The sequence below is a fragment of the Anopheles moucheti genome, chromosome 3, assembly GCF_943734755.1.
Source record: "Anopheles moucheti chromosome 3, idAnoMoucSN_F20_07, whole genome shotgun sequence".
Taxonomy (NCBI): Eukaryota; Metazoa; Arthropoda; class Insecta; order Diptera; family Culicidae; genus Anopheles; species Anopheles moucheti.
In genome coordinates, this window is record NC_069141.1 from 51495978 (window position 1) to 51519149 (window position 23172).

At 42.7% G+C, this 23172-nt stretch overlaps 1 protein-coding gene across 2 annotated transcripts in view; it reads right to left on the reverse strand.

Annotated features, from left to right (window-relative positions):
- The window catches only part of LOC128303146 (amphiphysin), a 43566-nt gene extending 21236 nt beyond the window's left edge, over nt 1-22330 (reverse strand). For both annotated transcript variants that reach the window (XM_053040005.1, XM_053040004.1), the window contains exons 1-2: nt 22254-22330; nt 21154-21415 (exon numbers count right to left, since the gene is read on the reverse strand). In XM_053040005.1, the coding sequence (XP_052895965.1) occupies nt 21154-21222 (69 nt within the window). In that variant the 5' untranslated portion in view covers nt 21223-21415; nt 22254-22330. The remainder of the gene's footprint in view (nt 1-21153; nt 21416-22253) is intronic.
- Nucleotides 22331-23172: the final 842 nt, after the last annotated feature.

The following is a 23172-nucleotide window of genomic DNA, read 5'->3' on the forward strand; positions in this document are numbered from 1 at the left end:
ACTCGCTCTATTATTTTTCCTCAAAGAAAAATCAAATTACTGTTTTGAATAAAATAATGTACCTTGCCACCAATGCCAACCTTTAATTCATCCAGCCCAAGGTGTTAGTTTTTGTTTGTTTTGGTTAATTTCAGCTTTTTATTTTACTGTTCAACTATTTATTTTTTGTTAGTTTATACCCTCTTAATACGACCCTTTGTCTAATGGATTTTGCGAGATCTTGGAATGGTGTCATAGTACCACGGAAGCACTATGCGCTGGTCGGTAAATACATCTGACCAACATTTAACATTTTTTTGAGGCTACCTCTAAGTTCGTCCGACTTCTAAGACCTCTAGCACGTGTTTCTTATAAAATTTCACTTGGCACACGGTGAAAATCTGCTCCATCTGAGTCACTGCCACGTTTGTGACGAAATTTAGGACAGTCTAGTCACAAAATCGAACACCAGCTGATCTCTCACATATGATAGAACAGTAGATAAGACCTTTACGAAACTCCATCAGAACTGTTTCCAAGCATCAAAGGATTGATTATTCAGTATAAGTAGATCAATTTTCTTATACCTTCTATGTACAGTTGGGTAAATGACCTTAAAAGATCGGTTCTGAATGATCTTAATTATACGATCATTATTGTCCAATAAATCATATTTGCCGTAAGCTCGTCGCGTCGACAACTAGCCAGGTATTTGAGTACCTTTAATAGTTCCTTTTAGTCTTAGCTTCGTCCGTCCAAGGTGTTCTGAAGAAGCTTTATCAGATTGCAATATGACCGGTCGCTTGGAAAAGTCCTCCCTTTTTATTAAATATTTTTATTTATTTACAATAATTAGTAACCCTACAGGATTGAATAAATAAAGTCAGAAAAATCCGAAAAATAAATAGAGTCCAGAAAAAGACCAGAAATTCCAGGCTTAAACCTCTTGAGGTTATTCGCACTCCCACAAAAAATGCCTAATTAAAATTAGAGAGAGAAAACAACAACAAATTTCTGTAAAACCAAGAAACCTGCATAAATCATGACTTTACACCAGGTTGAATTATGAAATACATAAAAAATACATAAAAAATGCAGAAAGCATAATTCGACCTTGGTAAACGAAATATGTAAAAAGATTATAACACATCAAAAAGGTCCTTTAGTACCTCGAGAATCAACTGAGGCAAAGGTTAAACCCAAACACAGACGAAAAAATGTTAAGCAGTTTGCTGTCATAGGAAAGTTGGTAGAAACAATTTAAAAAATTATTATAAATTTATCAAACTGCTAATGCCTTGCTGTACGTAATTGATATTTAAAAGAGATATTAAGCTTTGAAGTTCTTTCATTTTTTACTGTATTTAACAATTTAATGTAGTTAAATGAAATTACGAAAAAGAATTAAAAATCGATTTAATTCAGAATTCTCAACATTTTAAAAAGAATCTCGATTTAGTAGTACCCAAACTTTGCGGCTTTAATTGTAAGTTTTAACCATCTCTAGCAATTAATGTGGGCACATTCTTACAACTTTCATGTTTGGCGTGTTTCGCTTCGCTGTGGGCAAACAAACAACAAAACTGTGGGCCACACTACAGATATGGGCCACTGGGTAAGTACACTCCAAAAAGGGGGGGTGAGGTACTTGTGACCGTGTGACGGCGCTCGTGCTTGAAGGTAGCATGACCTCCCCGTCCCCGTCTCGAAGCTGTTGCTGCTGACACACTTAAACACTACACATCTAGATTAATCGCACTCGTTCTTGACGCGCCGCTCGGCTCACGCGGAAGCACCCCCAGCCAGTGTCGTGCGCCCGAAGCATGCCAAAAGGAAAAACAGACGAGGTGAAAACTGCATAACTTCTTCCAAGTGCTCCACAGTGGAATGGAATGTGCACGGCACACAACCAGCGCTCGATCGCTCTTTTCGGGGGGTTGGGGAGTGCATTTTTCTGCCAGTGAAGTGGCACCTAATAACAGGCTAGAGGATGCATCGAAACGAACTCCCCCATTGACGCGATGGGGACACGAGGCCTTATAGTTTTTGACTTCCTTTTGGGGATCGGTTTGGAACAATTTTGATTAGCAAACAAACGGGCCGATGATGGGCGTTTGTTTGAAGTGTCACAAAATTGGGTGCCTTGTTGGTGTGCATCTTCACGTAGGCTGCCACGAAGAGATGGTGTGGGTGGTGGGCACAGAGAGACGCACAGCAAACAACAGCAGAAGTGCTGCAAATGTGCTGAAAAACTTGAAACACTTTTCCACTGAACCCATGAGGCAAAAGACACACCGTCGTCTCAGATGCAGTGGGCCGAAGTTGAAAGCGAAACCGCACGAGAGGAAGCAGAAGAAAAAAAAACACCAGCCAGCCCAAATTAGAACGTGGGAGAACCGGATGACCCTGAAGGGTGCTGCTTGCGATTGAATGGTTTGGTTGTGTGACTACTACCGCGCGGCTCAGGTGCTGACGCCAAGGTGGGCAAAACTTCCACCACCACCCACCCACCCACTAGGATTAGGCCGGTGGCGGCAAAGACGCCGAGAGTTTTTTTTGAATAACAACCTTGCCAATGCTCTGCATAGGTTGATGTTGTCTGTTGCATTCCTTTTGCATTTTTTTCTTTTGCATAAAACAAAGTGTGCCCGGTAGGACATAGAACAGTACAACAGTGTGATACTTTTGGGTGCGTGGCAAAACCGCATCATCGAACCGGTTTTGGTTTGTTGGGGTGTTCGAAAAAATAAATAACACTGCTAAACTTCAACAAATATAGATTGGATAAAGGAGCTAAATTCTTTTCTTTGTGGCGATCGATCCCCGTCACACTAAACACAATCTGTCCTTCTGCGTTCACAATCTGACAGTCGAATCTAATCGTCCCAACAATACTCGCGCACGTCAGATTCCTTGTTTGTCTCTATCGATGTTAAAATTAGCGCAGTTAGTAGGCTAATGGCAGGCAATAGATCGGATTGCTTCTAGTTGCTATCGAAACTAAGAAGCAAACAGCTATTACAAACTACCCAGCGGGACTAACACACCCGTGCGCAAGGTATGACTTCGTTCCCCGCAAATAAACTAAAACGTCTCCCAATTCGACCAGAAGATGGATTACTTCGGTGCGGTACGCGTTGAAGGTTGCATTTCGTAGCCGCACTGTTTCACACCAAGAAACTGTCACCACCGATACCAGCCCAGCACGTGACTATCGACAGGGCCAAAGCGCTACAATGTGCTATGTCCGCCCGTCCATTCCACGGCTTCGTCGAACTCATTTTACTGGCTTTTCTAATCTAATTTAATGCCACGCTAGAACAGCGTCTGCGGAACGTTGACAAAAAAAACAAAAAAGGAGGTTAGCTCAATAGCGCAAGGGAACGCGCGCGCGCTACACGTTCGGGTGATGGTAGAGTATTTCGAGCAGTAATTATCTTCACTTGAGCTGTCGTTTGTCGGGCGTTTTTGATTCCGATCCCGATCAATCGGAGGTCTGTGGCGATGTGAAGGAGCTGCAACGTGATTTTAAGCGAATAGTGGGTAAGAGCTTACTAAATCTAAACCCCCGTGGGCAGAAAGAACGCACGGGATTTGTAAAGGTTCATTAGGCCGTCAATTTGGGGCAATATTGTGGAGTTCAATTCTCAAGGTTTTAAAAGGAATTAGCTGGCAGCTGAGGAGGGGTTATGCTTATGGCCCGCTTTTTAAAAATCGACAACAGTGTATTTGATGTTGACTTTCCATTAAAAGTGACACATTGAAAAGCATCGATTATTCAATTTCGTTTATACTTCAAAGTCACAGAGTCGACTTACTTCTCTGGGCTTAATTTCACCGAATCAGGCGATTTTTAGAAAGATTACATTAAAATAAGTTAGAAAGAAATGTTTTATGTGACAAAAAATGGATTTGAGACCATTTTTCATCTTTTTGCTTTAATTTTGTGCTATAAACCAACTCAGCTGTCAAATTTCCAAAAACCGCGTATCTCCGCGAATCCGCGTATAAGAGGAACCGCGTATCTCGGGGACTGCCTGTATATCCATTGATACATAACGTTTCGATATACTATATAACAATTGGTTATGCGAAATTCGAGATGCTGTTGTGATGTCATCTGGGAAATTTGCGATATCATCTGCTGCTATCATTTCTTCATTTGAAAACTCCTGCAATATTGCACCTATTAATATCTAATAATTTAATAACCTCGTTCAATTTTGATTAACTTCACAAACCAAAGGGTCAACCACTGTTGAAATATCGATTTTTCGTTCCTGCTCGTCCTCGCCCCATCGTCTCAAACTTTCTCAACAACCGCTGTTTGAAATGGGGGTGAAAACTTCCAAAGCTACTTTTAACGCGATAATTCGTACTAAAGCGCACTATTAGAAATTGGGCGCTCCCCGTACCGTTCCTCATCATTTCGCCTAATGGCTGTAAAGGGAAGTGGAATCGTGTTTCCGCCTTCCGCCTTCGGACTGAACATCATTAGGCAGAGAGGATGAAGTTAGCATGGCACGGTACACAGCAGAGCGATTCTCAATCGGACCAGACCAGATGTACACACCATCACCATCACCATCACAATGCAAATGAGCTATTTCCGTACCACTCGGGTTCAGGTGCATCCCCTTCCTTCCGAATGGGGCGAACAGGTCCACAGCAAAATCGATGTTGAAATGTACGACCGTATCGTCTTCACCGTCGGGTTGATATTGCCCGACGAGTGAATATCGGTGAGTTTCGCATGCACGGGCGCGACATTTCGCCATTCGCTAAGCGCGCCAAACGCGAATTTGTAGCTCTAATCGTGAAAGTCTGCCGTGCGCTGGAAGGAGAAAGGCCAAAGGCCTTATAATCTTGTATGCACCTTCGCCATCGCTGATGGCTTCATGGTTCGTTAGCTTTCCCTGTTCCTCCAAACGAAATTACACGATGAACGTATGGAAATTAGCGAATGCGCAGAGCAAGAGCGAACCTTTGCGACAGTGCACATATATACGTATTCATGATGCTTCCGCATGTTAAAAGGGAAATGATTTACACAAAATAGCATAAATCAGCTTTCTAATCATGCTGTGAGAGGAGAGAGAAACACTAATTTGTTTATTTGCGTGAAATAAGACGCTGACGCTGAAGGACTATTGGTTCCAGTTATCGACTTATATACCTTTGCAGATAGGAACTTTGTTTTATTTTAGATTGCCCATATGAGATAACGAGATGAGAAGATGACGAAACAGCATAACACTTCATAAACAGCATAAAACTGGATGAGCTTATTTGTAATACCGGCCAAACTCACCGAGGTTTGTAAGAGGAGACCGTAACTCCTCATCACCGTCTACGTCACGTGCAAGAGAAGGAAGCTCTTAGGAACATTTGCTATCATACCCTAGGGAATATTGGAACTGTGTCTACTTCGACTGCGTTGTAAATAGTTCCATCCAAGTCTTGAAAATAGAATTATGGACGATCGTCTCCCATGAGTTATTCCATGTGTTAGTATACGTTGATGGCAAACACAATATTGTAAATACGCAGGGCAATTTTTTAGAAAGATGACCGCCCTTTTGGAGATATTCAAAACTTCACCTATCCTGGTCCAAAGTTCAGCTTAGCATTACATTCTGGATATCAACCGGGTCAAGTATAGCTTGAAGTAACTCCTCCAACACCTGTCGCTATTCTCGAGGTTAAGACTATATAACATATTTATGGAATGTCACTCCAATGTCCAAGAACTTTGTCCAGAGTTGATAAAAACTATTACCTGCTCTAAGGAAGAAGATATTTAGGAGTTTTGACTTTGATGATGAAGCTGGAGTTAATAAACTGACCAACTATAAGAGGTATAGGGTGACGACACTGTTAGAGTATTAGAATCGACTTAGGTGAACAGACCATGTCACTGGATGAACTAGACCGCTGAGTCTCTTTCAGACATCTACATGGACAGTGGAGGATTGGTAGACCCAAACTGAAGTAGAGTGATGACGTAGGAATTAGGTATTCGCGAATGATAGACAAAGATTCCTGATCGTAGTCTACAAGACTCTTAAGTCTCATACAAGTGCAAGTTAGTACATTTGTAGTAAGGCAGACGAACAAGCGAAACGATTGACCAATCGTTATCATCATGCTCTGAGTACAACACAATTGAAACGATCGAAACGAACGTGCATTCGATACGAACGATGCAATATCCGTCACTATCGTACGATCGTGCCGGTGCATCAGTCCCAACTTCACGGACGAATGACGCGCACTGTGGTCATGCCGTGTCGTGATGAATGTGTCTTCTGAACGGAACTTTTGGCACATTCAATCAACTGTACACGTCGTGCCGCAGCTACAGGTGGCAACCCCGTGCCGCATTGCCAGTAAAGTCTTCCAACCTGCCCGAACCGGTGTGGCAATCAACTAACCCTAGCATCGAAGATGCGCTCCGGTCGTCGGACCAGACGGCTCGAGTGCGCAACAGATCAGTACAGGCCGATGGTAATGCTTTCCCTGCCAACGTGTGTCTTGCAGTCCGCATCCGATCGGCGAAACTAAATGCCGCAAAAAGTGAAGCGAATTGAGAGAGAGAGAGAGACGGAGCGTTAGGCAGAATTGAAGGTGGGTGGCGGCGATCGCGAATCGGTATCGTTATGAAATTCGTTTGATTAGCGGTGGGCTGCGGGTTGCTGTTGGGTAACATCGTTGCTGTCGTTACAGTTAATTGAGACGACCCGTGGAGGTTGAGACGATGATCAGAACTGATCGGTCTGGCGTTTAGCGTACCTTCGACGGCGAAGGGAATGGTGCGAGACCCGTAATTGACGATCCGGCTGAAATGGGCAATTGTTAGGTGAGAGATGTACGCATTGCACCATAACGCGTCCACGTCACCGCAGACGATATGCAGGCATAATTTTAATTTAGAATTTCATACGCGTGCTGCTGCCACAGACAGAGGATCGCTCACTTGTGCACATCACAAACTAATGTGCGAAAATCGTAATGGTGTATATGCTGGTAAAAGCAACCTCGGAAGCTAGAGTGGTTATGGCCCACTATTAATGATCATGGTTTGTCAACGTCTCATATTTCTGTTTCCAAACTCTCGCAAGCGATTCCGCTCTTAAAAAAAGCAACATGACACCACAACTGGTGGCTGCTTCATCACGGAGGAATAATCGTATATTGGATCACCTACGCTTTTCGCCAAAAAAATCGAGGTGCCACCATTACGGGCTGAATGTCAACTGAAAGAGGGCCGACAATATCCAAAACGATCGTTCACGTGGGCTTGGACTCTTCCAAATAAAGCATATTAGCTAATGGCAGAGGAACAACGCAACGCAAACCCCAGTGCGTTTGTTTCATCCCGAACCAGCCCTATTATGGCACGTGAGATGATACCGTGTCTTAGAGGTCTCTTCATTGTTGGCTTTGGCTTTCGAAAGCTTTCGAGTCTTTATGAGTCGTGCGTCTTCCGAATGTATTTCGACTTCACTGGTTGTGTGTGCTTGTTCTGGAACTAACCAAGGCTGCTCGGCGTGCGTGATTTTGGCGTGAACCAGAACGTACTATATCAAGATGAGCGTGACTCGGCTTGTTGCTTCTTCTTTCGCAGGACGTGCCCGTCATGAACTTGTTGCTCACAACGACGCCTTCAGTACGTAACACGCAAATAAACTGCATTTCCCTGACCTGGTCAATCGTGGCATTGTATACATGATGGGGACGCTGTACGTCATACCGGGTTGTTAGTCCCTTGCGATGGAACACTTGTTGAGCGGACGGACTACGGACCGGTGAGCATGTGGCTCTAAACACGCGCGTGACTTTGACGGCAAATGAATCGTTCGTTGTTCGTTGCTTTGTGATTTATGAAACAATGATTTTGTTGCTTCGTTTATTTCCTACAAATAAGTTAAATATTTGGTGAAAAAACTGATATCAATACGCCATACAATGCTATATTTAAACAAGTTCTTCAAAACATCTTCAAGAATACATGTCTACAATGCCCTTATTGTTGTGAAGAATTTGTCATTCTTCTCCACTTCTAAACTACTTCATTTAAAAAGGGCATTGTAATTTGCAGTTACATAACCCTAACAATCGCACCTTCTTCCTCTACCTATTGCACAAAGCCAAACCAAATACGAACGACAATGCGTCGCAGGCAGGCATCGTGTTGCTGGTCTCGAGTTGCTTTAGCACAACTTCATCTCAGCATACCTCAAACGAAAGGTGAGAACATCGCAACATGATCACGAACGTAACATTTCACAATGCGCCCCTCGTGCGAGGTACCAAAGGACCATCTCTCGACGATTCCAATCGAATCTCTACCCAATCTTCTTCCCGCACACTCCGCCGTGTTTGGTGGAATGAAGCTGCGAAGGCACGGCTATAAATCTCAAACCATTTTCTAGTCTCAAGGTTAGACGACGATGAGACCTGCATGTGTGCATCACATAGAAAACGAAAAAAGTCCCCATAACCGTTGGGGGAGTAGTACACGTGTGATTGAAAAAAAAAAAACAATTTCCTACGGCACTTGATCTATTTCATCTCCTAGTTCCCGCGTATATCAGCAACACATAACGGTCGGTCAACTCAGTGCGGGGGTCAGTGTAAAGATTTGGGAAAATGCTTAGCCAAGCGAATGTCGCCTTCCCAGCCGCCCGACCGCCGTTTGGGTAATATTCATCAAAAATCGGTCCCATTCTGCTGCCCCGACTAGGTCTGTACACAAGAAACCGTATTTTTAGTCGAGCATGTTTTGTCCAACCATCCTTACCCACTGTGTGTCACTGTTCGTTCCCATCAAGCTCAAGCTCAATTGCTCGGTGATCGACGATACACACATGCGAGAAGCGGCGGATCCGCATGATCTTCTTAGTCAATATACTTTTAAAGAAACCCCGCAAAGAAAAAATGGTACCGCCACCTTACGTCATTACACATTGGTGGCCCCCTACGCTTAGAGGGGTGGGTTTGTGTGAGGAACCAGTTTCGGAAATATCGAAAAATATCTGTGTTTTCTGTTACCCACCCATTACCATTACACGCAGCTATGCGCTGTCTATTTGGGGACATTTTATAACGGCAGCGTTAAATTTTCACACGAGGATGGTGGTTTCCGTTCGTTTCGGTCGATCCGGCGGGGCCGTGTAGGATGAACTTGAGCGGTTGCGGAGCGGTTTTTATCATCCTTGGGAGTATAATTTGTGCTTGAACTTACTCAATCGGTGCTATTTTTACCACCCCATTCGCAAACGGGGAGGGGGGGGGCGGCAAAAAGGCTTCCAACCGAACAAACCGACAAAAGAGTTTGATGAGTGTTGCGTCGCATTGCTATATTCTATTGGACGTGCTTCTCACAGCACAGTATCACAAAGTTCTGCTGTCGCTTTACATCATAAAAGTGTCGTCTGACTAGCACTTTGAAGCACATACCTAAAAAGAGAACGAAAAGGTAGAGTGGTATTAGTGTTGGATAGCTATATTTCACATTTTTGTAATGTAATGTAACATTATTGATCGAGGATAATATTAATCGAGATAAGAGCCTCTCTTAGAATTCATTCCTAACACATCGGGGTACACATCGGACGCAAGGAAAGTGACTTTCACCGCCCTTTTTGACCAGGGCCAGTACACCCAGTGAAAGAAAATACCGTATAAGCATATAATCCACCTTTTCCTAACATTCACGTGCACCTACTAGGCAGCGTACAGGCAACCGATTCTGGCCACCTTGGTGATGATGATGTACGGTGTAATTTGATAGTGCACCGAGTACAGCCCGCGTACCAACACAAACAGTGAGGCTCTATGGTCGACCTCACATCGACAAACAAATGTTACCACCAACCAATTGCGCTAATTGGACCCCGTTGGTACATTTAGGGACAGTCACTAAGGTAGTTACTCCCCGTTTCTACCCCCCCCAAGCACTAGAACGTGCCCTACCGCCCTTTTTGTCGTCGCACGTTTAACTCTTCTTACGGAAACGTCAGAACATTTTTCGACGGACATTGGGAGAAGTATAGATTATATCACAATCCACACACCCTGGGATAAGGCTAGTGCTTTTTTGCTACCCCGTCGTCGTCTGTCTAGTTCATTCCGCTGGTGTGACGGTTCAATGTCACAGCCAAGTTAAAATTACTTGTCAACCAACATTGCCAACACCACTGCTATATACGATCCATGCCTTCCTCATGCAGGTGCGTTTAAGCGGTGAGGTTCTGAGTAAAATGTTGGAAAATTGTCGCTTGACGTAACAGCGTGGTGTAGCATGCAAAACACAACCGTATAATCATGTAGAGTTGAGGGGCATCATGAGTCGAGTCAGATTCTGGACTGTCATCGTTGCACGTTGCTTGCAAGTTGAAGTGTACACGAGAGTTGTGCGATACGGTGTGTTATCTCATATAAGCGTAGACATCGAGAACTTGAAACTACAAGTTAACTTAACATAGTTGGAACTTAATTCTTTAATTTGTGAGCATCAAAAGTACAATGTCCTCTTCAAACTTCTTCCAGAGTTCCTTCAAGATCTACTGAGACGAAAGATCATTAAAGAATTTGCAAAATCTTGCAATAGTTTGTGGTATTACAAACAAGAATTCTGAGATGATCGCTGATCGCTAATCAAGTTGTAATACTTTATGCTTTATAGTTTCATTTGCAATACTATATCCAGAAGAACCAAATCCGCTTGTAGGTGTAGGAATCGGTGTATTAGAAAGATGGCAAAAAGAAGTCACGATTTCACAACGACATTACGGTCGCATCGTTCCAGTCGAGGGAAGGTGTGAATAAAAACAACCTAATGCTCTCGCATATCTAACTGGACCACGACATTCAACGACGTCAGCCAACCAGCTCCAGCTGCTAGCCCGAGCCAACCAGAGACATCAGACATCAGATAAGCCCAGGTGTGATAATTATCTTGTCGTGATTTTAAGTCACTCTATCCACAAATTCCTACCTACCAGGCGGAAGTTTCGATCAGACTCTTTTGCAGTGCGATCCAATCTTATGTATAATGCATGAAGGAGGGGGGGGGGGGGGGTGGTTAGGCTTATTTAGAGCCTCCCAAGATGGATTTCAAGTTTCAGCACCTCCGATCGCGGATGTGCGCCAATCCTCGCCGGTTGGGAACACTTATGCGTTGCGATGGTTCTTTTAGGATGGATGTGTGTTTATTGGTTCCATTATGACATTCGCAAAGCAAACAGTTCAATTATCATCGGAACAACTTGTTTGCTTCTTATCTTTTCCGTCAAACATCGATTTGTAAAGGTCGTTTGCCCCGTTTGCCTGCTCGCATGTGGCGCAGTGTTAATGATTCGCCAGTTTTCTTATCGATTTATGTTCGATGTTCGAAGAATAGTGTTATCAATAATGATTCGTATCAACAGCTCCACGAAAAAGCTACAAAAAGCGCAACGAAGTTTAAGTTGATACAACTACTAATTTCCTTAAAATCACTCGTTATTGTGATTTTGTCCTTGAAACAACAGTTCAGCAATAGTTAAAAGGTTTGAACTATCTCAATGATCGGATTATTGCAGTATTATTTACCATCTGGTGCGTGATGATCAGTATTCTCTGACCGAATCTGACTCATAAGCGCCGGTTGCGTCATGCGGCTAATGCAGGCAGTGAGTTAGACGGGTGCGAAAAAGCCACAGCAAAGCTCACAAAAATACAGCGTCAATCCGGTCAAACTTGTTACCCAGCTACCCACCACACCTTCCCTCGCTGGGCACCTCCACGCGAAAAGACTCCAACGATTGTCGTGCCGTGATCGAATCGTGCCTGGGGTTGGTGGTTTTGACCACAGTGTCACAAATGGATCCGCGATACGTACAATGGAAGAAATCGACGATTTCGTCGGACAGGAAATTCTCCCAAGCTTCCGAACTTGAAGCATGCTTAATGCCATATCAAATCCATAAGGTGACCCACGCCTGTACCAACCTCCACAACAACCGTCGTACGATATCCAAAAACACCTTCAACAAAATGGGAGATTCGTATTTCGAGCGAAGTGGTTCGTTGGTTGGGTGGTGCGTTGTGTGCACCATTTATGGGTTGGTGTCGGGGAACATCGAACAGCTTTACACTGGCGTTTCACGAGCACCACGATCACTTCCTTGATCGCTCATGTGATGACGCCTTCGCACGCCTGGTCGCCAACGTCGTTATTTGCGTATTTGATTCGCATCGCTAAGGTGAACCCGAAACAGAGTTTTTGAGATTTTTTGCTTCCTATTTTATCAACCTTAACAACACACACATAAAACACCCCATGGAAATTGGTTTGAATTGAGTGGCGTCTTACAGCTAACATTTAAAGCGGTAGAATCCATTTTGGATCCATTTGAATGTCATTAGAAGATTAACTAATTAATTAGCGATTCTCAAACAAATTTCTATTGGTGTAGAATCTTTTGAACTCCTTTTCAAATCCTGTTGTTTATTGGCATTGTAAAACAGATCGCGAAACAGGTGTTGCGTAAACAATAACTCGAATCGCTATGTCGTACTGCAGCAGCAAGAGCACCTCTCAATGCAGCATATGATTCCTCTAGCATCGTTGCGTCACTTGTTACTAACTCCTGACAGCCAGCTTCCTTATCGAGCAGGCAGGCAACCCATTGAAAAGGGAACCGGTCGCCCAACACGCAACGATCACTCGATAGGTTCACCCTCTTAGCCACCAGCACTTGTTGAACAAAAGCAACAAAAAAAAAAGACTGAGCAAAGCGCACTTCGATGCTAATTAAAACGCCATGTTGCTGTCCTAATTATGTTTCACATATTAGCCGACCATCGTGAAACTTGTCGCGAAGCTGAACACACCGCAACGGTGCGCAACGCCGAGCGAAAGGAACGTTAACCCAAGCGAGATCACACGCAGGAAGTGATAAGTGTGTAACCAAAATGACCCACATTAAAGGGGTGACAAGTATCGCCTAATTCAACGCATTCAGTCGGTCAAATAGTGCAGACCGTAATGTACGGCCCAAACGACACGTCCGATTTGGGTAAAATTGTATAAAGAAGTCGAATTGTAAGAATAAAACAGTTATAAATCAATCAAAAGAGATCAATAAATGTCCCTCAAAGCTCCAAGAAAAAGGCTGATTGATAGAACCATATGAACTACAACACAACTAAGGACAGCAAAGACGAATGTTTACTATCATTAATCAGTTTATCGACAACAATGAATTAATGGCGTGATGTGTAATACTCACTAGCTCTTGTTATCTTATTCGTAACATCATGTTTGATTATTTATACCTTGTTCTTGGGAAATTATCCAGGCTCTCTTTTAGTGCTGCACTAAATGAACATTTTCAGATGAGTCATTCATTTAAAGAGTCATTTAAATTGATTCTCAAAAGAATCATGAATCTTCAAAGATTGATTAATCCCCGTGTTTCATTACCAGATCTTCCAGAACAGAATGCTAGTTACTCTTGGGGTATTTCATCAACCAATATAATTAATCCAGAAGCTGATAGGATAATGATGAATCTTTGAGAAATCATGAATCATTAAGGATTTATAAAACTATGAAAACTCATCAATCAATCAGAGGATTCATGAATCTTCGGAATAGCGATTCAGGGTCATCCAGTCTGTACATTGAATCTTTCTGATTCATGAATCTTCGGAATAGCGATTCAGGGTCATCCAATCAGTACATCAGTACATGAATCCTTCTGATTCATGAAACTACGGAATAGCGATTCAGGGTAATCCAGTCTGTACGTTAAAACTTGCTGATTCATGAATCTTCGGAATAGCGATTCAGGGTCATCCAATCAGTACATCAGTACATGAATCCTTCTGATTCATGAATCTGAGAATCAGACATATCCAAGGTCTAGTGGGGGACTTGGATGAATCTAAGTCAGATTCATGAATCAGAATAAATCTTTGAATGAATGAATGAATGAATGAATAAGAATCTCTTTTTAAAAGATTTATGAATCCTCTAAGATTAATGAATCATCCGAGGTTTGTTATCTTCAACTAGTCCGTCATGTACTCGCACCAACCCACCCTGTTCCCACCACCCCACCTACCCATCAGCTGCCAGAAATGAGTCCTTTTCTACTATCATGCCGCTTCAGGTCTATAAGGGCATGATCCGCCACTGTTTGGAAGATTCTTGAAGATGAATCTTTTAAGAGTCGTTTCCTGATTTGGATGATTCTTTATTAAAGATTCATATTAATGATTCTTCTAAATAGATTCCTTAAGCAAAGGACTCAAAAGGACTTGAATGTTCAAACCTGTTATACGCATCGCGCAAGTCGGGCGTAGTAAGGCGAGAAGTAAATGATAACTTTCATCCTTTTGGAAAAACGAAAATCAAAATCAAATTCCAATGCTTCCATAAAACAACATTCCAAAAATATATTTTTAGACAAACATTTATTTACCTTTGCTAAATTAGAGGGCAACCTTTCGAGCAATCACGACCACACCACCACCGCCACGGTTATGCCACCCACAAAGGGTACCGAATTTGCGCTCCAAATCTTCCAGATCTTATCAAGCGTTTCCGCAGTTGTCATTTTGCTCTTATCGCACACAAATTATCAAAAAAAACCAACCTGCAAGAATGCGAGCCTGCGAGCACGAATTTCCGAACCAAAACGCCGTATCTGTCGCGGCATAACGGAATTTATGAATCACCATAAAGATAAAAACCAAAATAATCAAGCCGCATTTGTTTTACGCATTAAAGAACCGCGCGTTTGTTTTTCTGCGGGCGAGTGTATCGGGGGTTGTGATTGGACAGGTTCGTCTGGCAGAAAAAAAAATGCGTTGAAAATTAGGCCCCAAATCCATTAAGTGCAGTTTGGTTTGGTTTGGTCCCTTCCATGCCCGAACGATTGAAGAGCGCGCGTGTGTTGCGCGTAACGGTCCAGGGTGACTTGACGCCACTGGCCGAAAGTTGTGTTGGCCGTTAAAAATACACTCTAGCGCCATAAAGCGGGTGACACGGGCCGTGCCACCAATGCACATCGCACGTTAACTGAGCACCGTCGATCGTGGATCAAGCGATACAATCTTCCTCGGGACGGGTGACTGTACAAGGAAAAGTATACACAACCACACAATTTGATAGTCGGAGCGTACCCTAACGATGGATACACGATCACACGGCGCAATGGATCGCCGGATTTTACACACACACTCAGAAGTGCGTTGAGGGATGCTGTATCCTTGGCTAGAATGCCGGGAGAAAGCAAGAATCCACCGCCACCCAACAGGGGAACACACCACATCCCAACCATTGCAAGCAAAGGGGGTCAGTCAGTGCGGAGAGTTCGTCCAAAATTAGAACTGCAATCCACGGAACGGTTGTTCTCTCTATCTGCCTGTGTTCTTGTTTTTTTTTTTAATTTTTCATTTCACGTGTAGCGTGGGGTTGAGTTTTCCCGTTTATCTGTGCGTCTTTTCTCTCTCTCCCTCGCTTGATCGAACCGAGCGTCTTTAGCAAATAGATGGGAGCTGCGGGGTAGTAGTAGCTGTAGTAGTAGTATCGTCTAGCAGCGGGAAACAGGCTCACAATCCGCATGCTCATGCGGTTTTTCCGTTTTACCGAACGGGGGAGGACTATTTATAGGGCCGCGGAGTTGTTCGCCGATTTTCCGCTGTCACCCCTTAACAACAATAAAAAATACAGCCCGTCAAACGCTACACCAGTGAACCAAAACGGTGTAGTTTTGCTTTTTATAATTTTTCACTTCCAAAGAAGATCATCCAGTAGTGGTTTTGGTGTGTCGGTGGAGCCGGTTAGATTAGCGACCGATTCGATAATATATTTCAATACACATCGTGGAAGTAGACTGTTTTTTTTTTCATTCAATTTAAATGTTCATCGAACATATTATCTCGGCCGAGTACAGCCGGGATAAGGTCAGACTGTTTGGAGAAGGAAATGTTTTCAAACGAATGTGAATTGTACCTTAGTTTAAGTTACCTTTAGTAATGATCAATACTTCCTGGCCGTTCCACTTGAATAAAAAAAAATCTTTTTTGTTTTTGATCGAAATTATAACTTTCTCTTAAATTATGTGGAAGAACTTTCCTTAATACATCGGCCATTTGTGTGTAAATAGACTTATTCTACCACGTAGCCGAATAGTTAGTCCTTGCTACGAAGGATTGGTTCCAGATGGGACCTTACGCCGGTCCTGTCTCTGTAAAGATCGGCGCCGCTACCAGCACACCACTGGACCGTTGAGGCACTTTATGTTGTATATTATTCCCAAGAACTGACACGTTAATCATGAAATAGGACTATGAAAGTCTACTTCTAACTACAATAAGTAAACGAGCTAGTCTACAGGGACTACATGAGATGGCCAGGAAATTAAGTCAAAGAAAACCAGAAATGGCAGGCCTAGATCTCTTGAGGTTGTTGTGTTAATAAAGAAGAAGTCTACAGGGTGTACAATAATTTCGAATACAAATTTAAAATACGTTTAAAAAAGGTAAATTATATTCTTTGTTTATCGCTTTTGCTATTGAAAGCTGTTAGTAGAACGTTAACAACATAATTGTAGGAAAAAAGACCCGTACTTCATATTACTTGACGAGATTCACATATTGATCGCGACGAAGGCAATCGGCGCGCACGACTTGTATGGAAGTTTTATCTGAGATCCATCTTGAACTAGACTGGTCCGAATCGATGTACTGGTGTTCGTTGAGAATCAGTATCATACAGAACCAAACAAAGTGTTGAAAGAATTCAAATCCGACAAGGTTTTGTCCAAAAAGCCGGTAAAATCGGTCAGACTCCAGGTTAGGAACAAATTCCCGAGAAATAAGACGTAGTGCTCATATCCGCAGACGTTTCGGAACCATGAAGTAACTAGCTACAACAGCAACTAGTAAATGTAAAAGTACACTGCGTTGAATTTGACGTTGTTTTTTTTTTAAGAATATTAAGGGAAGTGTCTGCGTTTGAAGAACATCAAACTCATCACGGACACCTGGTCATGTTGCACATCATGTGGAGGAAAATGACGCGTACTTGACAATGTGTATTTTAACTTATTGAACACCCTGTATGCTTAATCTCCAAAGTTCGATAAATGAAACACTTTGTAGGGTAAAATTAAAAGGCTTCAAAACAGTACTAAAAACGCAAAGATCTTCGTGGGGATCATTATTCGCAGATCAAACAATAAATTTTTAACTCCTTCCATCCACTACCCAACTTTTCACGTGTACCAAGCAGTACGTTAAGTGTTACATTCAAGTTACATTCGCATTTCAATGTAATGACTTCCCCTTTTGGAGCACACAAGAATCGTACCACACCATCAGGCCATCGTTTGGCGATCGATTTGGTACGAACAAGCTACAGCTTTTCGATCCGTTCGGAGGTGTGGGGCGATAGAGATTGATGGTGTGTGGACCAAATTGGGAAACTGAGCCCGGCAGATCAGGGCATACCGATGCCGAGGATGATGAAAGTCAATCGTCGGCGATTGACCCGCGTCTGCCGCCATAGCTGCTCCAGCGGTAGGTTATTTCACTCAGGTGCGCCAATCCGCGGTATGTGAGTGTGCGTTCGTTTCTTCGAACCGTTCGTGACGGCCTTGCATTTGCATTCCCTGATCGTGTGGTGGTGGTGGTGGTGGGCTGCCGTAATGAAGCCGACTTCAAACGCCTACGGCAGCCCCACACACTAGGACTGCGTCATTTGGGCTTGATCTCCGTGCGAGCCGTGCGATCATATGCGACGGATACCCACCGTTCGGAGGTCGGGGTATTCATGAGTTCATTGAACAGGAAGAAGGGTGGATGAGTTCATGCTCAGATCAAACTCGGCGTAATAAATATACAAAGTAACGAACCACCGCGCGAGTGTTATACTAATCAAACCATTTTATGTGAATTGAAACTGTTAACGAGATTTGAATTGCATTGTGGGATGAATTAACGCTTGAGAACTAAATTTTGGTTAGCTCAAACCTGGTACAGTGAAGGTTAGTGTCAGCAAAGGTATTCTCTGTTAATCTCGTCCGTACTGAAGCAATTGCAAAATTCCTTACTAATTCTGCTGCTTCTCCAACAGCTGATCTTGAGGAAAATTGATATACTTTTGATACACACAGGATTATGTAGGCTTCCATTCTCGTGGATGATCATGATACTGTTGTGTAGGCTTGTGTAGGCTCTACTGAACGACGAAATAGATACACAGCTTTAGATACTTTAACAAAATACGTTTATAAAACATAACCACGGTCGTGAATGGCTGTAGATGCGATCGGTTCGAATATTGCATCGTTTAAAATACGTCTCATGATCACCAAAAGATCATTCGATCTTGTTTTATCGTTCATTTCCTTATTTCTTCAATTGGCTTGTTTAAATTTCATCTTCTTTTTAATGATATTTTTTCAGAACTCTTTAAACGAAAATATCGTCGATTGAAGAGGTGAAGAATTTAAAGTGACAATTTTTTATAAAAATCTTTTTGTAATAGAAAAACTATAAGTGAATTCTGCTTATATGTTTAGTTAATCGTACTAAATATATAAAAATTATATAATGTAAGATTAATTTAATTCTCAACAGATTTTTGTAACAGTAGATTCAAAATACCTACTAGGTCCGTTCTTTTAAGAATAGAACGAAACAGAAAAAAACTTTCCCATCACTAATTCCTACCACGTAGAGGGATTTATAGTTTTGATAGCAATATTATACTCATGACATTGATATTCATAACACTCATGATCAAAACTGATATGCTTCAAAAATTCTTTGAATAAACCCCTCTTTAATCTTAACAAATTTTAGCTTAAAATTACAATTGCAATAAATCTGCATCAAAAAAGGCAACATAAATTTGTTACTCATGTCTAAAGCAGTCACATCGTATAAAGCAACGCATAAAGAACCCGTCTGTGGCACGCTGGAGACTTCACCAAACAATACCCATATGGTACATTTGTTCGTGCGTCTCGCCACTGCGCAGGACGTCCAGTTTGGTGCTGGAGAAATGCAACAAAAGCATCATGGCACTCGACAGCAAAACGACACAAGCGAACCATGTGCCCATGTGCAAGAATGTTTCCATGTGCAACCAGCAGTACAGATATCTATTGTGCGCCGCTCATGGTGATAATGTTGCCAGCCAAATGGGACCGAAAACTTTGGCCACTTGTACGATATGCACACAAACACAAAGTTCGCCGCTTATGCTTACACCAGCAGCCTTGAGAAATGTCCCTCAAGACGATGAATCGTCGTCGCGTCGAGAGCGTACGGCACTTCCCAGCATCTCTCCTCTGTCGGCATCATCGGGTGTGTGGGACTTTCTTTTTCAACAACCATCTCCATTCCGTACCTTTCTCCGTTACTTGTGGATTGTGTGGATGTGGCCGTGTGTGTGTGTGCGCTCGGGAAGACATTCGAAGACTTTCCAAACGTTCAGCCCGAAAAATGATCCAGCCACTTGCACATCATGACGGACGCAAAGAAACGGAACCAAAGACCATGAGACAGGGTGAATAGTTTTCATTATCGCTCTCGGAAATTGAATCATCCAAAACGGTTGCTATCATACGTTGCACGGCACAAATAATGCCCGTACGCTATTGTGCAACGTGCAATTTAACGCGGTTGAATGGTATGTGGTCACAGGCATTGGATTTATTGCTCACAACGACAACGGCGCTGGTACTGTAAAGCTGTTGATGTTTAATGGTGGACAATATATGTACGGGGAGGAAAGTTTATCATAAATTCATCCAAAAACAGTTTTATTAACGAACAGTAAGGGTAGACGTAAGAATATTGCTTTCAAAAGCGATAAAATATGGCCGATTTATTCATTATAGACTTTTCGTCTCATTAGAGCGACAGTTCGAATAATAAAACCTCAGAGAATCTTAAAATGTTGGATAAAGACAATCGGAGGTTATAAATTGCCTGAAAGTGCCACCTCCTTCCAGATATTGGAGATTGCTTATCGATCGATCGATCAGATGATATTTATCAACGATCAATTCCAGGGTTTTTCAATAGATCTAAAAAAGGCAGTAGACTTTCTCGATTTTTAGTTGCAGTTGGAGTTAATGAGGTCCACTTTCTAAACTATCTATAAGGACATCGATCAACAACCTCGAAATCCCCACAATATATAAGCGTGTCTGATCACTAAAATCGTGATCACATGTTGATCGGTTTTATGATAACCTCCTGATGTCCTTCCTACATTTTTACAACGAATCACTTGAAGAGTGGCACACAAAACACACAAAAAGCGTGGGAATTTTACATTTCACCTACAGGATAAGATTAGTGACGAGTTTTCGGACTTCTCAACTTGTAGGAATTTCGTAGGTGAAGTGCAACTCTATCGTCGGAAGCATTAATAAAGACGAATAAAACGCAAAAAACACATAGTGGTATTTTCAGCGAGATTTCGAACAGGTTGCTCCCAGCAAACTTGCATTCATAGGCAGAAATACCAACATGATTGAACATGATCGCACTCCTCCATAAGAATGAGGTGACGCGCGCACGGGGACATAATAATCACCGGCAAAGCATTATATCACGTCACAGCCATCCGAACGGCGAAAAGGAGCTGATCTATTTTCGGCCATCCCAGTGCATGTGTCCCACCGGTCGCCCAGTCCGAACCGACACCGGGTAAACCGGGCCTATCGGGTCGAACGGTGTACCGAAAGCTTCGACTGTTTTACGCACAGCTGCTTCAGTTGTACCACGAGTGTCCACGAGTGTCCTGCACCGGTGTTGCGGACGAAGAATTGCCCAGCAAATCCAACTTTCCACACGCCGTTTTCCCGGGCCAAGGGGCCCCACGCTGCAGCGGGACGGCGGAGGGCGGCATGGTTGTTCGATCGAGTGAGACAGTGCGCGCCTTAAATTAGAAACAACCTAACATCGCACTTTGCCAAACCCGTGTGTGTCCCCGGGGGTTGTCGTCGGTTCGAATCGACCAGTTGTCTCTACTTCTAGGGGGATGATGCTGTCGCCTAACATCTCCGCGATCGTTCCTGCCTTAACCCGCGCGCAGAGGATCGTTTTTGCGGTTCTCAACGATCGTATCAAACGGATCGGCATAGAGGCACTTACCTTTTCCTTGGCGCGGCCAGCATGTTTCTGGACGGATTTTGCCAGCAACATTCCTTTGTTTTCTGCCATCTCGTACACACTCTGTCACTCTTGCTTAGATTCGAACGGAAATTTTTTGGCGATAATATTCGTTGGCACACTGTGTATTTTTCCCTTAGCGGTTTAGGGCGATTTGGTACGCCGCTAGGCAATTTCGTGTTCGGCGCTCACACGCTCACCACAGCACTACAACTTCCGGTTACCGGATGTCGTTCGGTAAAACCTTTTTTTTCGAAAATTTTGATTGAAAAATGATTAGACAAATATATTTCGGTACAAACTAAAAAATAAGAAAAAGCACACACACACGAAGTTCTGCTTTAAGGATAAAAAAAAACCGTTTGATTTTAGAACAATTTTATGCGTTTGCCGTTAACTACATTAACCACAGTTGATATTTCCTTATATTTCCTGTATTTTCCTCATTTTTTTCCCAAAAATGTAGCACACAACAAACCCACAGATCGAATTTCATAATTCACTTTGCTATTTTTGCCAAACTGTCGCACAGTTTTCGACACCCACTGGGAAGCGATTTCCTCGAGCACAATAGAAATAAAAAACAACGAGGAAACTCGCACGCATGCACACGTTGTCAATATTTATCGCAAATTGGCCATTCGTTTGCACCAACCAACCGTAGGGAAATTCGAGCGATGCAGCTGTGTTTATTTGTGTTTCACCAGTTTTTCCCCACACTTGGACACACTCCTTGACGAATGCACACACCCACACGCACACACAGTTTCGATTACGATTCCCACCACCCCCACGAACTGGTGTAGAATTTGGCTGATTTATCTAGACGACTCGCACCACAAGTTGTATGTGACCCACTGACTGATACTGGAAAGAAAACGGTCTGAGGCAATTGCGTTGAAGATGGTTTTCGTACCAGCGAAACAATCTTGTTTTAGCACCGATCTGCGCCGTCGTGTGTGTGTGTGTGTGTATCGGAACAGTTTGTTCTTGGAACTTTTGAGGTACGATTTGAACGGAAAAAAACCTTTCCCGCAAAGAAGGATCACCCTACAGCACAGAAAACACAAACATGAACGCACCGTTGTTCCTACGATTCGCACTACGCGAGAGAGAAAAGCAAAGTAAACAGAGAACGCAATTCAGCCAAACATCCACCTGTCATCGCATCATTTTTTGCCATTGCGTCACAATGACAGATGTCACTGTGGTGCACGCGTTTTGACCACTTCATGATCCCATAGTTCTTGGTAGCTGTTGCTTTAATTATTTACACTGAGTAATCGAGAATAAAATCGAATTTAAGTGGAGGAAATTGGAAGGTTACATTTAAAAAGAGGCATTTTTTCGTTATTATTTTGTAAAATGTGTTTTTGGAGCTCAATTGGTTCTTTCCGTAGGTAGCAAACGAACAGAAAAAATACCCAGTGGACCAATTTCCAACGGCTGATGCACAAAGCCAGAAATCAGCGGTTAAGCAGCATGTAAGTACCTACTACTGTTCGCCACCGATTTTGTTCAGCATGAGCCGAGTAAAGAAACTTAGTCGTTTCAATGTTTTTCGTTACTAAAATGCATCTTTTCTCTAACTGTTCCGTGAGTTGAAGATTGGTCAGCAAAGCTGCTATTCGTCAGCTCTATTGTTTCTGTCGCAGTTCCAATGGGAAACTAAATTTTTTCTTGTTATCCTCTCTAAGATCCGTTTTAAACATAAAAGAATATATTTAAAAACCTTTAATTTCTTTTTCCTAAAATAGTAAAAGTAGTAAAATCTTTTTTTTAATCTCATGGAAGCTCCATTCCATTCTCTCATTTCATGGAAGATTGCACTCTTCAAGTCCATCAAGAGTCTAGTTTAAGATTTGAACTCATTTGGCAAATATTTATTATTCATATGTAGTTAATTTTACGTAAACAAACGGTGCGCGACAGAAATAGAACGACAACAAGGGAAAGGGAGTAGAAGTCCCGCTTCATTTTTTACTTACTGTCTATTAAAAT